This window comes from Malaclemys terrapin, chromosome 3, assembly GCF_027887155.1.
Source record: "Malaclemys terrapin pileata isolate rMalTer1 chromosome 3, rMalTer1.hap1, whole genome shotgun sequence".
Taxonomy (NCBI): Eukaryota; Metazoa; Chordata; order Testudines; family Emydidae; genus Malaclemys; species Malaclemys terrapin.
In genome coordinates this window covers 3,009,054-3,025,804 of record NC_071507.1, presented here as the reverse complement: position 1 = coordinate 3,025,804, position 16,751 = coordinate 3,009,054, and the positions used below count along the sequence as shown (strand labels likewise).

Sequence of the window (16,751 nt, the reverse complement as noted above, 5' to 3'; positions counted from 1 at the left end):
CAGCACGCCCGCTGGTGCTGGTGCTGGAGCCGGGCCCGGGCCGCTCCGCCTCCGATCCGCCCGCCCCCGGCCTGCACCGCCCCCCTCCGCCCCTCCCCGGGACACACAGCTCTCCAGCTCGTCGAGGCTGGGGCTCCTGGAGAGGGGGACCAGATGTCCTGAGTTTATAGGGACAGGCCCCAGTTTTGGGTCTTTTTCTTATATAGGTTCCTCTTACCCCCCACCCCAGTCCCGAGTTTTCACATTTGCTGTCTGGTCACCCTACTCCTGGAACAATCAACACCAGGGCTGCATCAGCCCCCAGCCCAGCCCACAAGCCCAGCGGTGCAAAGGTGGCCACCCTGCAGACCTGGGGCTGCTCTTGGAGCACCACACACCCCATACTCTTCATTGCTGAAAGGGAGACAGTCGCCAGGGCAGTGGGCTCCCTCTCACCTCTTCAGCAAACCCTAGTGACAGGACCCTGCAAGCAGCAGCCGATCAGCTGAAAAGGAAAAAAAAAAAACCCTCCAGCCATATTTTCTACAACCGTTCTCAGTGACCCCCCCACTGCTGCCACCCCAGAGCGTTAAGTACAGCAAACAACAACCCTGCCCTGCAACCCTCAGCCTTGCTCAGTAGCCCAGGAGGTTCCCCTCGACTCACTGTGATTTTTGTTTCAAATGCTACACCGCGACCACTAAGACCAGGTCTAAACTAAAAAGTAAAATCAACCCAACTACGGTGCTCAGGGGTGCGAAAAATCCATCCCCTTGAGCAAAATAGTTAAACCAACCTAATCCCCAGGATAGACAGTGCTAGATCAATGGAAGAATCCTTGCCTTGACCCAGCTACCACCACAGGGGCAGGGAGGAGGGGAGAACGTTTGTCCAGACAGAACACAGCCTTTCTCTACAAACCAAACTTTCCATTATCAGCTGGTCAGTACTTGGGCCCATGTGGTGTTGCGAGTGGGAAAACGTCCTCATCCATAGGAAACTGCTGTTCTGCTCATTCTTCTCCATCCTCCTTTCCTGTTACGTTCAGTTTTCCCTGCTTTTGGGAGTCTCCTTGGTTCTGCTGCATTTCCTTCCCTCCAGCAACTCCCAACCCCTCTCCTGTCTGCTTCTAGGCTCTTCACGCTTGCACAAGGACCCTCCAACTAGGGAAAGGAGTGTTAAACATGCCATCTGCTAACATGAGAATCCATATACTTTGACTGCACCCAATGTTCTTATACCCAGTCCAACTGAATGCGGAGACCAATGGTGCTTTCCACTCAGTATGTGGTAGATGAGGGACATGTTGGCAAATCACACGGCCAAATCCAACTCTTCTCATCAGAAGGCAGGAAGACATCTATGAACCAGGCTCCTAGGGCCCTACTGCATGTCAAATTTCCACCATCACTCACTGAGACACTGGAGTTTAAAAACAAAACAAAACAAAAAAAGCCTGAGAAATGAAATGTTTCACTTTCCATTCTTGAAAGTGGCTCAGCGGTTCTGGGTGGAACATTCAGAAATAAAGCTGCTCCCTGCCCCATAGCAAGCAGCAGAAAGTGAAAAGGCAGAAAATGAAACTGCCAGGAGTTGCTCTTGCCCCAGCTCAGTCGCCCAGACCAGTTTCTCCAGTCACCAGCCCGGAAAGCTCCTTGTCAATTTCATTCTCTGCCTTCCAGGCAGCCAATCCCATCAGCTGAACAATTCTGTTTGGGTTCTTCTGGAATGGATTTTTTCCAGAACTCCCTTCCAGTGAAAAATGCCAGGATTTGGCTTTTTGTCCCAATTTAGGACTTTTCTCCAAAAATAACATTTCCCATGGGAAGGGATTTCCATTTCTTGGCCACCTGTAGCAAGGTGTGAAGCGCACACGGGTTACTCCCCTGAGATATAGATTAGGGGGAGGGCTGGTAAACTTTGCTTTTCCCCTTTAATTTGCCATACTTTGTGTTTACAGCTTTCAGCCAACTCAGACTTGCACTTCAGTGAGTCCCATTCTTGGGACTTTTGGAAGCTTCTGTTTGCACGTATCTCCCAGTCGTCCAATTCACATTAAACATTCTTCATTGCATTGCATGAGGGGAAGTTTTAGCAAGTATTCCACACTGACCCCACAATCAATTTGCTAGATCAGTGTCAATTCATACACCCAACAGGAGACTAGGAGTCAGGTTCCTATACACAATGCTGCTGTCCACACATCTAGAAAGAAGGGGTTTGACTGCAGAAACACAGAGGATTCTGGGTTACACCACAGCACCTCCTCATCCCCACAATTCAGAGTAGGTGCCCATTTCTGACCTGAAGTTCAGACCTTTGTTCTCTTGGCATCACAACTGCAGCTGCCTAATGTTTGAGATAAACATGGGATTAAGGTTAAATTCCAGCTGGGAAGAGAGAGAGAGGTGAGATGGGTTAATATACTTAGAAAACAGGACAAAACAAACCATTAACAGACTTGGAGTTTATTTAAAAATAAACGCAAATAGCACACAAGAGTGAATTCAGGTTGAAACTAGGTGACCATTAACCAGATTCACATAGGATCACAGGCCACTCTCTACACCACCACAAGAGAGCTGGCTATGGAGCCAAAAGGGCCCTAGACATTTAAGATACAACTGTTCATCCAAAATGTAGGAAGACGGGACGAAAAATGAGAGGTTAATAGGAGCACCATAGGGAAGGGCTATCAGCTACTGCTCTATCACCACTGGCTGGGTTCTGTAATCCAGCCTAGGATGGTACCATCACCCACGAGCCTGTTGAGAACAGTGAGGTGCTGAGCCAAACTGCAAACAGGGCCTGACTGTCCTGTATTGGGTCGGGCATAAAAAGAGCCCCTGCACCCTCCCTGCCCTGTGCATGCACCAGCTCGCTGCCATGCCCACCTATGGAAACCCTGCAGCCTCTCTGAGCCATCTCAACGCTGCTGCCATGTAACAGACAGATTTGGGTCTCTGTCAGAGACAGGTTCCCTCTGTCCAGCACAGGGGTTTGTACAGCTTGGGGTTCAGGCTGAAGGCAGCTGGATGCTATCTCGGCATCATTCCCAGGGCAGGCCCAGTTTGCTGCAGTGCTCTTGATAATGAGTCTTAAGATTCCCGTTCATTTGAGAAACTCTCCCGTGCTCCTATTCCAGATGTCTGCAGGCAATCTCTGGGCATCTCAATGGCTGCAATCACTCTGGCTTGGACCTGGGCTTTGTCTCCCCCTCGGTGTTTATGGTCATCGAGCTGCACCTGGCAAGGGCCTGCCCTAGTTGCATCACACTTACTGGCACAAACCCTTACAGAAAGGCTTCGGCTGCAAATACGCAAACAGCTACGTGGCAGCAGAGCAGAACTGATCACCCCGCTAAGCAACAGTCAGGGAAGTACCCTGGACAGCTGTTGTATCTTGGCCAAAGCAGCAAACACTGCAAAGCACTAGGGGAATCAAACACAATGTGCAAACAAACCCCAGAAGCCTCACCTTGGGCTCAGCAACCCCACCTGGAACTGGGCTCAAGGCCAGACAAGCACCTAGACCACAGGGGTGAGAGGCATGGATCAAAACCAAAGCAACAAGCCAGGCTCTGTGGAGTCTCTAGTTAGGATTTTCCAGCAGCAGCTTTACAGGAGGATTGTATCTACTGAAGGCCCACAGAGCATGGTCTTGTGATCTCTCTGCGCGGGTGCTGCACTTCGTGGTCTCACATTGCCACGGAGTGGGGGAAGAGCTGGGAAGTGTAGAGGGAAGGGTTGCATTGCAGCATCTCACTGCTGTGCATGTACCAGGGCCTGGGGGTCTGTATGGCATACCCACCCCCTCTCGCTGCGCTGGGGAATGGTGCTGGTGATGTGGGAGGTGTGCCTGTCTCCAAGGAGCCCTTTATGCTCAGCACAGCTTCCAGGGGGGTTAGGAGCCCTCATGTTGACAGCCCGCTGGCATTTTTAACACTGTCACATAATGCCCCATCTAAGCCTGCTCAGAAAGTCTAATCAATGCCACTGGCAGTCTTTAGCCCATCTCCAGGAGGGCTCTAGCCTCTGCTAGCACTACCAGAGCTGAAGTCAGTGATGGAAGCGTCTCTAGTGTAGGCAAGGGAGGGGCAGCCCTAATAGGTGCTGTGCCGCTGGGGTAGCGGCTGTCCCAGTAGATGAAAAGCGGAGGTTGTGGATTGCAGAGCTCATTACTACCTGAAAAGGGCCAGTAGAACTTTCTGCCAGTTAGCCTCCCTGTGCTAGCCAAATTGTACCTGCCGTGATCCTCTAAGGCACCTGGGAGGGGGGTACATTCTGCAGCCCTGGCAGGTTTGGGGGCATGCTCTGCCAGCCTGTAGGCATGTGCTGTTACGCAATGCTGCATTATGTACAGGAGGTATTTCTGGGGTGGGGAGTGAAACAACTGCTTGGCTCAGACACCACGGCGATGGGCAAATTAGAAATGCCCAGAGAGGAATACAGGAGAGAGATCTGGAAAGTCCTTCAGGATGAAATGCAGAGAGAGAGTAAGATTCCCTGAATGTGCCAGCCCTACTGTACAACCCTCCCCCACTCTCCAGCAAGTTGTCTAGCCCAGCACAGGCTTCAGCGTGAATTTAACCCTCTCCAAAAGTGACCCTAACCCCACCCTAACATTAAAGCTGAGACCTTAAAATGCACCAGAGTCAAGAGAGTCAAACGCTAAGATCCTGAGCCCATGGAGCTGGCTCCAGGAGGGTGTCATGTGATATGGCAACAAACTGGGCAGTGTAATTACAGCTTGCAGGAGCAGTGTGTTTCAGAGCAGGGGGCTTCTGGAAAAAGACACAGTGGGCAGCTCCAGAGAAGCCCAAAAACAGAGGGAATGTGGGAAAAACAAGACTACTCACTTCCTCAGAAATCCCCCATTTTAAACAGCAGTACAAGTCTGCCAGTGTTTGGTACAGATACGTCGGGCAGGGATAAAACTCAGACAAGGAGGAGGTGGTAAGAAGAGAAGATGCAGAGTAACAGGAAAAGGTTCCTAACAGTGAGATACGAGGATCAAGGGAAGCGGTGGCAGCTCCATTGTACAGAAATCCTGCCATGGTGCTTGGGGCGTGAGCCCATCTTGGTCTCTCTCGCTTCTCTTCAGAGAGAAGAGGGAGAAGCCATTCACCTCACAGGGAAGAGGGAAACCTGAAGTGCAGCTGGTTCAGAGCGCCCCTGGAAGTGGCAGCATTTCTCTGGGTCTGGATTGATTTGCTGCAGCCTGGCAGGAACTGGCCAAGAGGAGAGGTGGCCAGTCTGCATTGGAAGCCAAGGGAGAAGCAGATGCCTAGCTGGGAGCCTCAATTGCCATTTAGGGTTTGTAACAAGGCGAGCTCTGTTCTGAACTGAATTTGTTCCTCTATAAGGAAGCAGAGGCGGATGGTGCCTTCGAACCATAATGAATACAGGAAGTCTCCCCTGCCCCTCCAGAGCTTGCCCCCTTCCCCGTGCAAGGTGCTGGCCGGGGGGCATGTTCTGCAGCTGCAGAAGGGAATCCCACCCCGTGGTGTGTGTTCGCTTGCTATTACAAAGGCTGCAGAGCACTTCTCCTTGAGCAGCAGCTGCCCGTTTCCCATTGTTACTTTACAGTCTCCATTGCGTCATCCTTCAACATCCCCAAACGCACCCCCAGCAGCCTCCACTCCCCCCATTAGCTTCAGAGCAGAATGATTTCCTGCCTGGCAATTACAAAGCAACGCACCAAGACCGGCCCTTCATTTGGGTCCTGCCCAGTGCCTCACAACTGTGACTATGGGGAGGCAGCTGGGCTTCTGCCCTGCTCAGAGCATGGAACACCTCTCCCGAATGCACAGTGGCCCGTTACCCCACCGGCACATTGCAACCCAGCAGCAGCTCTTAGCAGGAGACGTGTTCGTGCTGAGAAGCAGACGCCAATGTCTAGCAGTAGCTGGGAGCCCGCACAGGTGAAGAGGCCAATCCTACATCAGGAGTGGGTCAAGGGGAAGCTATGCTATTTGTCAAGAGAAAAATAAGGGGAAGGGAGGACTGTATGGGGAAGAGAGAAGGACAAAGCTGATCAGAGGATAACCTTCCAGAAGAGAGGGCTGGTAGCCATGAGGCTCTCAGCTGCTTCAGGCCAGTTTCGCTAATTAGAATGCCAAGTCCCTTGCTTTGGGTAAGGGATTCCAGTGTACAGTCATAGTAACTGCTGGAGTTGCCATAGAACGAAACTGAAAGGACAAAAGCTCTTGTCACACCAGATATTCTCATTCATTCCTCCCCGTCGCCCGTGCCCAGTCGCACCGACCCACCCCCACGCCTGCTGCCGTCACTCAACTGCATTACAGGATGACTCCACAGCAGGAAGTGGTATAAAGTGGCCTTGCTTAAAAAGAATTCTAAGCTTAGTTCCAAGTGTGCCTTTGGGGCTGCGTTTAAGTGGCAGGGCCAACCCCCCACATTCAGAACCCAGGGGCTAGCCCCCAACTATCCCCACAAGACGATTAAAAACCACCACACATTTGGGGTTTTCAGGTCACACTGGTGACACTTTCAAGCTGTCCCCTGCAGCCACGAGGGCTAGAAACAGCTTCATTCTAAAGCGGAGATTCTCACAGAACCCCATGACGCCAGGAGCCGAGGTTTTAAAGAAAACACCAAATACCACGAGACCTGTGATACAGTGGCAAGAGTTGGCAGTGCTGGTGCCTGAAGTCTGGTGCCCTGCCCGGGGGAGGGAACCAACAGTCGCTCACTAGCCTGAAAAACAGGGTCAGACCAATGAGTCTCTCACTACCTGGGAATATTCCATGACACGTGATCGAGCTGGTGGGACCCAAGAGCACTCAGAAACATACCTACTTCTAGCAGAACAGCTCTCTCGGTGAGCTGCAGTGCCGAGATCACAGGTCAGCCTGGCTGGACTGGACCAGACTTAACCCCACTCCCAGGCTGGGGTCCCCACGTGCTTTGATGAGTGGTAAGAGCTGATGGGAGGCTCCTGGGCACATGCAAGAGGGACTAAGACTGCATTCGAAGTTAGCTGGGTGCCCCTGCAGGGCATAGTGGGTCCTGCTCCCGCACCCCACAGGGAGGGTGTTAATATCTACTGGCACTTTAAGGGCTGGTCCACACTAACCCCCCACTTTGAACTAAGATACGCAACTTCAGCTACGTTATTCACATAGCTGAAGTCGAACTATCTTAGTTAGAACTTACCGCGGGTCCACACGTGGCAGGCAGGCTCCCCCGTCGACTCCGCATACTCCTCTCACCGAGCAGGAGTACCGGCGTCAACGGCGAGCACTTCCGGGATCGATTTATCGCGTCTAGACAAGACGCGATAAATCGATCCCAGAAGATCGATTGCTTACTGCCAGACCTGGAGGTAAGTATAGACGTACCCTTAGAGAAACCGCCAACAGGTAGCAAAGAACTGCATAAAATACAAGGGAGCCCCTCCTTGCAAAGCCAGGAGCTGCTGTCCATGGTGCAGATGGGAGAGTGAAAGCTAGATCAAATGGAACAGGACATCAACAGGGGGCGAAGGGCCCTCTCTGCAGCAACAGCAGGAACCACAGGCTTCCAGGAAGCTGGAATGGCCGCTCCTGAATGGAATGGTCCTACGGGAGAGGGGTGGGCAGCAAGCTTGCAGAGCAGGAGGATAACTCATTGTGGGACCCCAGCACCACTTCCAGACCCTTTCATCAATACAATCAAGCTGGGCAAGAGGCGGCAGGGAGAAGAGCAGAGGGTGGAAGGTCTCTCCCGCTAAAGGCAGGATCTGTATTGTCTAGGAAGTATAAGAGGAGTTTAACAAGCTCCACATACTCAGGAGGCATCTCCTGTCCGGCCCAGCTGCCCTGCGTGTGCAGGGGTCTCTGCCAGCTGCTGGTACTCCACATCTGTGATCCACGTGGTACCGCAGCTCACGGTAATGCTGACTAGCTACGGCGAGATCTCCACCCAGCCGCCCTTGGAGCAATAAATTAGAAGAGTTCTAATTTATTTCCCTTCAGAAATAAGGGGTCACCGTCTTGTGAGGCAACTGGCTGTTGCGATGCCCAGAGCGCATTCAATATCCCACGTGTCCAGAGCATTCGCTGTCCCTACCATGGGCTGCAAATCGGTGTGCAGAGTCCGAGAGACTACAGCTCGTCAGCTGGGCTGTGCGCAAGGGGAGCCTTCGGCTGGATATCCCCCTCCTCCTCAGGACTCCCTTCAGCACTTGGGTCCAGGTGGCTTTTTGCTTCCTCAACCTTCTCCTTCTTGTTTTTCTTTTTCCTCTCTGCTGGTTTCTTGTTCTTGCCACCCTTTTTCTTTGTCTTCTTCTCCCCCATGGTCGCTACATCTCCCTTCTTGCTGGCCCATTGCTCTTCCAGGCAGCCTGTAGGAATGACATAATGGAGAAAAGGGAGGAGTGAGTCTGTCCGGTTTCCTCTCCCCACCCTGTGCCCCCTTCCTGCTCTCACAGGGAGTGTTTCAATGCTCTTCGGACTCCCCTCTGCACCCATCACCCTGGCACTGGAGCACGCATGCTGCCTCTGCTTGGAGGCCAATGCCCCCTTGTTTTTGCTGAAGTGAAACTCACTTGTGTCTTTCCCTTTCAGCACATGGTTCGCACAGAGAAACTGAGCCAGGTCTTCCTTCTGGTGATGCCTGTACCAGTCCTCGATCACATCTTCGAATTCCTCCACCAGCACATCACACTAGTGCAGACAGAAAGCACAGTCCAGCACCAGGAGACCTTCCTACTAACCCCACTCCCTGGGCCCCTCACAACGTGGGGAGCAAGCGCAGCTCCAGGACGAGCTTCCCAAAGAGGGACCGCTCATACGCTGCAGTGAACTCTTGGAGTACGACACCCCCCACCCAGCCTGAGCCCATCTTCCAAGATCTCCCCCAGCCCAGCAGAAAGAGTCCTAGACACTGCAGCACACGGGCCTCCCAGCCATTACTGCACTCCGCGCTAGTGCCCCCAGTGACACTGTGCTACCGTGTGGACAGTACCTGCTTCTTGAGGTCAGCCACTTCAGCAGAAGTCTCGTTCCACAGCTCATAGGGGATGTCCATCACCACTTTCACCCCCTTATGCACCAGGTTGTGCAGGGTTTCAAACGTCTCCGACATTCCCTAAGGAGACACAGTAACCTGAGTGCCCCACCTTCGGGGACGGGCAGAATCCCAGCTCCACCCACATGACGCTTGCGCCACCCACCAGGAACTCAGGGAGAGGAGAACTCACACACAGCTCCCCTACGTGGGAGCCAGCTCAGAGCCCTGCAGAAGAGGAGGTGCAGCACCAGCACCCACACCAGGAGTCATTGGACTAGTGCAGCATGAAGGGAGAAGCCTCAGGGGCAAGTGGCTGAGCAGCCTGTCCACTTCTCAGGAGGGTGTGAAAGCCTGGGCCTTATCTGCTACCTGCCCTCCCCTGTACGGCACCCAGCAGCTCCAGCTGGACTAGGACCCTAACACGCTTGCTGCTTGACAGACATGAAGAGCATGCCACCGAAGATGACCAGCCTGAGGAGGAGGGCAGGGGAGAAGGCTATCACACTTATTTGAAGTGTGTGCTTCCATGACTGAATGAGCACAGACTTTCCTCATCTGCCCCCAAGGCGGCTAACGCGGTGGCTGATTCCTTGTCAGCGTCCTGGTTCTAGATGCAGGGTTTGAAGGAGGAGAGCTCAGTAGCGGTCTGGTTCAGTTTGGGGAGGACGTTCCATACATGAGGAGCAGACAAGTCGGAGGAAGAGGCTGCATTCCTGGTGAAGGGAGAGGGGATATAAGAGGGGAGGGGCAGAGCTGGGGAGGGCCTAAAAGGTCAAGCAGCTTGCTATTGGTGTGGAGTCAGGGGAGCGACTCATAGGAGGGTGACAGTATGAGCAATGGCCAGGGAAGATGGTCCTAGCAGCCCTCTTTCAAATGGCTGGTGCAATATGGGTAGCAAGGAGGATGCAGTCCTTGGCAGCCCATGATGAGGCTTGGCTGTCTGAACAGGCAGAAAAGGCTGGATCCCAGCAGCGTTCCAGAGGAAGCAGTGGCAGGACTCAGACGTGGCCTGGATGTGAGCGGAGAGGGGACCACTAAAGGGACAGGCCTGACTGTAAAAGGATAAAGTCACCGTGGGGTACAGCAGTACCACACAGTCCTTTGGAAAGGGAAGCCTTGCTTCCCCATTGCTAAAGCCCCAGCTCATTCTCTGGGCTGATTAGTCTCTACAGAACCCTACCTCTTCCATCACAGGCATGACCCCTAGGCCCAGCCCTGAGACTGCACGAAGTGCCTTTGGGAAAGGCAAACCCAACCAAACCCAAACGGTTCTCTGGGACACACTGCCCCCTTGTGCACAGGCCTTGCAAGATTCAGGGTTTCACAGCTTTCTCTGTCGCACTGATAGCAGATCACACTCTTTCCCTAGAAACCCTGGCAGGTGCAAAGCCACAACACAGACAGACACGGGACAGTCCAGAGGATGGGACTATCCTTAGCTTTAACATTACTGGAGTGGCGCGTTAACTTGGGCTGCTAGCGATCTCGACCTACACTTTTACAATGGAATTGTTAATCGGCACCTGACCCCAAACCAGAGGTGGGAGAAGCCACTCAGTACACACCTTCCTGAGCACCCCCCACTCCAGCCATGAGAATAGGTCTACTACACCTCCCCACCAGGCCTCTTGGCTGCATGCCACCCACCAGCAGGGCCATGGAGAGGTGGTTACACTAGCAAGTTGAGGGAGGAAGAGAACAGAGCAGCTTCCATTAGAAGCTAATTCTATACCTGGGAAGTCTGTTTCGCAGATGCAGACCAAGGACACAAACATGGATGCTCTCGGCAAGGCAAGGCCTAGGGGCGTCTGACTAAAGCTCCAGTGAGAGGGAACAAGCAACGGTACAAACCTTTGCAAACCGGTTACTGCCAGTTCTCTCTTTGTGCAGGTTATAGTCCAACAGTCTCTTGCAGATGGTCTCTGTCACCTCGATCAGTCGGATATCCCTGCGCCGAGGAAAAGTTGGTGAAACGGGGAAGGATTTAGTACCGCTCCCCAAGAAAGGCTACAGTCCATTAACAGGGCTACAAAAATTCTAGCTCGAGGACTAAGACCACTGGCTAGAGATGGACACAAGATGAGGGGGCTGGGGAAGTGGCTAGTCTCTGCAGCTTGCTGGTCCTGGGCCGGCTTAAAGGCTCCACTTTCCAGAAGGTAACGGCCTCTTGATGGCAAGTGCCTAATCAACTGGAACGCCACTGCCTGCCTGCAAACCCTCCTCCCTCCAAGTGCCAATGGGAAAAAGATCCCTCTTCTTACCGCCACAGCCCCTGGCTACTGTAAAGGGGTGGGGACTCCACCCCTGTGCCACCCCTACCTCCATCTAGCTATTGAAAGAGGGACGATCTCCTCCATCACAGCTTCCTGGCAACCTCACTCCTCTCCCAGAGACTCCTGGCTACTGCAAGGGAGGTGTGGGGAGAAGAGGTCTCGGCTGCATAACCCCCATCACAACCTTCATTTTCTGGTCCTTATCCCATGTTGCTAGCGCCAGAGCCAGCCTCTGCTCCTGCCCAGAGCTTTGCCAAGCAGCAGCAGAATGGAACTAACATTAGAAGGTGCATTTTTGCCCTCAAAGGTCTGAATAGTAGCTGTGAAACCACTAGTGTCTCGTCCACTGCACAGGAAAACTCTGAGCAACTGACTGGAGCTGCCTGCTGTAGACTCAGGCAATTCATGTTTGGCAGATCTTTGCAATCTCGAGGGCTCAGAACATAATGTACAGCCCCAATCTTATACCCTAGGTACCAGACACATTTTAAAGGGCCCCCATCAACTTACAATATCTCACTGGTGCCTGAAGTTGTTTACCCACTATTGTTACCGGTAACACTTATAACCAGGGCAAATGAAAAGTGTGTTTACTTTGTGTGCAATACACACCGTGTGTACACAGCAACCTTATATTTAAAAAAGTATGGAAATATACCTCTCTCATAGAACTGGAAGGGACCCTGAAAGGTCATCGAGTCCAGCCCCCTGCCTTCCCTAGCAGGACCAAGTACTGATTTTGCCCCAGATCCCTAAGTGGCCCCCTCAAGGATTGAACTCACAACCCTGGGTTTAGCAGGCCAATGCTCAAACCACTGAGCTATCCCTCCCCCCAGGATTACTGTTTCACCATAGCCAGTTTCTTCTCTTTGTATCTGTATTTCCTCACAGTGGCCGAGGAGAAAAACATTTGAAGAGAAGAGTGTGGTTGTAAAACCACAGAAGTTGGCAAGGGGAACTCAGGGTCTGTCTGTACTGCAGCTGGAAGTGGAACGTCAAGCTTGAGTAGACATACTCTCATAGCTCTGACTGAGCTAGCACACTAAAAATAGAAGCGTAGCCATGATGGCGCTGGCGGGCTAGCAGCCCTGAGTACATACCTAGGGTATCGGACAGGATCATCTTTGGGGCAGCTGTTTTTAGCATGCTAGCTTGATCAGAGTTAGTGCAGGAAATCAGCCCTTCAGCTCCAATGCAGACATGCTTCAGGGGCAGGTAACATCCCTGGAGTTCTGAAAGTGACTAGATTTCAAGCTAACAAGGTCTTGAAAAACAATTACATTCAATTAGAAAATTAATACCGTCCCACATGAATTGAACTGCCTCCTCCGACAGGAACATAAGCTGCCGAGTGATCCTGAAGCAGTAATTGCCCATACTGGATAAACCTGGTCCGTGTATCAGCACACCCCTTCCCTCCGAGAAGAGGCAGGTTTTGCAGCATGACTGGAAGCTCACAAAGCCAGGCAGTGGCAAACCAAGGGTGGGGAAGCTATTTCCAAAGTCAACAGGCCTGAGAGAGTATCCTGTTAGGAGCCCCTTCCCATTTACACTTCAAGGGCTCCACCTCTGCTGTCACAGAGGGGGAGACAGGTGGCCCCTGCCATTCAGGGTTCTGTAGGTTAGAGTCACTACTTTGAACCACACCCAGAAACATACTGCCAGCCAGTGCAGACCCTGAGCAGCAGCATAGTGGGTTCCCTGTGCAAAACACCTAAGAAGCAGGCAGATGTCTTGTTTAAGCCACAGCTCAAACGGTCTCTATGCACAGCCCCTATAGGAGCTAACTGCCTTGACAAAAATTGAGATCAACAGCAATGACGACTGGCACTGTCCTACATCTGGCAGAAGAGGGTCAATGGAAGCAGAAATTCTGCAGAAACTGATGGCTTGAACCTCCCCCTCGCTGAGAAAAGTCTTGTGTTGGTAAGTGGCTGTTTCAAGCTTGGATTATTAGCCTAGAGACTGCCTGAGGACTCCGATCAGGGCCATGTATTCTGCAGCAGTAATGTTCACCACAGAAATGTGCTTCGGAATCTCAGTTCTTGTTTTACGAGGCTCTCTTCCCTTCTCAATTGTGAGGGCTAGAAAACGTGAACTGAATGTAACTGGTGCAGTGAGGTTTGCCCAAGCGGGCAGAGTCTGAAGCAGGTCTAAGGAAGCGCACCAGTGACCTGTTAACTCTGGAGTTGAATTGGAATTTAAATAATCATCACTTAGGCTACTACTTCATCCCTGACCACTATAGCAGAAAAATCCAGCTAATATGGTTATCCTACAATCCCAGGTACCCAAAGCCCCAAGTGTCCACTCCTCAGCTTACAGAATCCCCACCTTTGTATGACAACTTCTACAATGCAGATATCTAAGGCACGTTGACAGTTGAGTGTGTTGGGAAAGCACAAGAGAAATGGAATTTAGCAGCAGTGACCCAGGCCCATTGGACTGATACGCCCATTAAAATTAATTAAAAGCCTACTTTCAAAATGTAAGTGAAGCTGCCACAGAATTGCCAGAGTGCTACAGAAAGCTAGCAGCAGAATCTCAGTCCAGCTTGCTGCAGATGACAGAGGCCCTGAGTTCGAACTGTGCAGCACTGCTACGCTCAAACAAACCCCCGTGACTTCGCTTCGGATCTGCAATTCTTGGTAACATGTGGAGCAGCACCACTGCCATCAAACCCTGCTAGGGACTCAACATCCATCATATCTTGCCAAAACGAATAACTCTAGAGGAGGGAGAAGCAACCTTTGCCCCCAAGTGTGGTAGGTGGCCAGATCACCCCCTGCTTGTGAATGCTCTTCGTGGAGGTATTTATTAATCCAGAGGAGAAGAAAAGAGGGCCACTGAGTGGATGTCACTGACTGATTCACTTACGATTGCGTGTACTTGATTCCAGACCCCTTTCCGTCTAGAAAGCCATACTTTGTGTCAATCACCTCCTTTGTCTTCCCAGTTTCCTCAAAGGCAGATTTCAGCTCTACTGCCACATACTTACACACTGGAGAAGAAAAAACACAAACAGGTTAGTGGGCATACTGAACTGTACTGCCCTCCTAGAGATCTTGCCTGTTTTAGGTACAGGTAGGCCATTTTCAGCAAGCAGGGCTATTTTAGAAGCAGATGCTTGGAGTTAAGCATGACTAACTAAAGTGTGCTCGTCTAGCTTGTTTTCAGGGAACACTCTCTATAATTATTTAACAGACAAGACAACACACAAAGCCAGACACCCCAGCTACTGTATTTGGGAGAGGGAGTTTTTATTCCAGAGTTTTCCGGTTGAGAAATTAGTGAAGTATTGTGCAACTGCTAAAGACACTCAAGTGCTAGAGACACTCAAGTCAGTGGATGCACCATCACCCAGAGCAAGCAGTTCACCCTGTCTCTAGATATTTCACACCACAACCTCCGCTGCTTCCCCCCCCCCCACACCACACACTTTGGCCTTCCTCTTCCCCTCACCCTTACCCCCCAGAATCTATTATTCCTATTTGTCCCGCTCTTCAATCACCACCCTCTTTATTGGCGTGGAATTTCCCCCAATACTTAGGTCTCTCCTTTACTTTCTTGCTTAAATGCCTTGCATTGTAGAAACCCCCCCCCCCCCCCAAACATATGACAGAGTGAGCCATGACCACTGGAGCAAGAAGTAGCAGTTCCCTTTTCTCACTGTGCCTTCTCCCCACCCACTACAGGAAATGTGCCTCTATAAACTGCAGAGAGAGAAACTTGGGGAAAGAGCCAGAAGCCACAACTGTCAGCACGGAAACTGCTGTCCTCCTTTCCTCCAGGGCTGCGTGGGATACCATGGACCCCTTCACCCTATCAGATTGCTTGTCGCTCCTCTAGAGCGTCCACATGGGGCCATGATCAGTGCTCTTCTCCCTCCTATCACTCGCCCTGCCTGCCCCAGACCCACCCTCCTCCCCCTGACCTCCCCAGACCCCTCATTGCCCCGACCCCTCCCCCCTGACCTCCCCAGACCCCTCATTGCCCCGACCCCTCCCCCCTGACCTCCCCAGACCCCTCATTGCCTCCGACCCCTCCCCCCTGACCTCCCCAGACCCCTCATTGCCCCGACCCCTCCCCCCTGACCTCCCCAGACCCCTCATTGCCCCGACCCCTCCCCCCTGACCTCCCCAGACCCCTCATTGCCCCGACCCCTCCCCCCTGACCTCCCCAGACCCCTCATTGCCCCGACCCCTCCCCCCTGACCTCCCCAGACCCCTCATTGCCTCCGACCCCTCCCCCCTGACCTCCCCAGACCCCTCATTGCCCCCGACCCCTCCCCCCTGACCTCCCCAGACCCCTCATTGCCCCCGACCCCTCCCCCCTGACCTCCCCAGACCCCTCATTGCCCCCGACCCCTCCCCCCTGACCTCCCCAGACCCCTCATTGCCCCCGACCCCTCCCCCCTGACCTCCCCAGACCCCTCATTGCCCCCGACCCCTCCCCCCTGACCTCCCCAGACCCCTCATTGCCCCCGACCCCTCCCCCCTGACCTCCCCAGACCCCTCATTGCCTCCGACCCCTCCCCCCCTGACCTCCCCAGACCCCTCATTGCCCCGACCCCTCCTCCCCTGACCTCCCCAGACCCCTCATTGCCCCGACCCCTCCTCCCCTGACCTCCCCAGACCCCTCATTGCCCCGACCCCTCCCCCCCTGACCTCCCCAGACCCCTCATTGCCCCGACCCCTCCCCCCCTGACCTCCCCAGACCCCTCATTGCCCCGACCCCTCCCCCCCTGACCTCCCCAGACCCCTCATTGCCCCGACCCCTCCCCCCCTGACCTCCCCAGACCCCTCATTGCCCCGACCCCTCCCCCCCTGACCTCCCCAGACCCCTCATTGCCCCGACCCCTCCCCCCCTGACCTCCCCAGACCCCTCATTGCCCCGACCCCTCCCCCCCTGACCTCCCCAGACCCCTCATTGCCCCGACCCCTCCCCCCCTGACCTCCCCAGACCCCTCATTGCCCCGACCCCTCCCCCCTGACCTCCCCAGACCCCTCATTGCCCCGACCCCTCCCCCCTGACCTCCCCAGACCCCTCATTGCCCCGACCCCTCCCCCCTGACCTCCCCAGACCCCTCATTGCCCCGACCCCTCCCCCCTGACCTCCCCAGACCCCTCATTATCCCCGACCCCCCCCCCGATCCTTGGGTCCACAGTGACCCCGACTTCCCCCACCCCCCGCCTCACCCTCGCACTTGCTGGGCAGCCGGACCCACTCGGTGTCGTCGGCTCCGCCGGCCAGGGCCGGGCTCAGCAGCAGCGGGAGCAGCAGCAGACCGGCGGCGGGGCCCGGCTCGGTCATGGCGGCGGGACGGGGGGGCAGCCGCGCTGGGGGAGCGCGAGGAACGTGCGCTTTGGACAGGCAGCTCTCCCACACTCACTTCCGGGAACCTTCCTTTCCCGCCCCCAACGTCACTATAACGACAGCGGCGCGCCCAATCACAGCGCCGAGCGTGTCAAAGAGCGGCCAATGG

The 16,751-nt window shown here is 53.8% G+C and overlaps 1 protein-coding gene across 2 annotated transcripts; it reads right to left on the bottom strand.

Annotated features, from left to right (window-relative positions):
- Window positions 1-22: 22 nt before the first annotated feature.
- On the bottom strand, window positions 23-16,666 carry CNPY3 (canopy FGF signaling regulator 3). 2 transcript variants are annotated; one of them, XR_008444331.1, is made up of 7 exons: window positions 16,465-16,666; window positions 14,144-14,267; window positions 10,845-10,941; window positions 8,949-9,071; window positions 8,530-8,647; window positions 7,770-8,325; window positions 23-1,401 (listed from the first exon to the last, which is right to left on the bottom strand). XR_008444331.1 is itself a non-coding variant. In XM_054021892.1 (6 exons), the coding sequence occupies exons 1-6, from the start codon at window positions 16,577-16,579 to the stop codon at window positions 8,087-8,089; spliced, it is 816 nt and encodes a 271-aa protein (XP_053877867.1). In that variant the 5' UTR covers window positions 16,580-16,666; the 3' UTR covers window positions 2,432-8,086. The 2 variants fall into 2 exon arrangements, 1 of the variants encoding a protein (XP_053877867.1); XM_054021892.1 differs by lacking the exon at window positions 23-1,401 and having other exon boundaries at window positions 2,432-8,325.
- Between the last annotated feature and the right edge of the window lie 85 nt (window positions 16,667-16,751).

Coding starts and splice junctions, on each gene's coding strand:
- CNPY3 (XM_054021892.1), bottom strand. CDS start 16,579: ATGACCGAGCCGGGCCCCGCCGCCGGTCTGCTGCTGCTCCCGCTGCTG. Junction 14,268..16,464: donor GCTGCCCAGCAAGTGCGAGG/GTGAGGCGGGGG, acceptor TTTCTTCTCCAG/TGTGTAAGTATGTGGCAGTA. Junction 10,942..14,143: donor GGAATCAAGTACACGCAATC/GTAAGTGAATCA, acceptor TCCTCGGCGCAG/GGATATCCGACTGATCGAGG.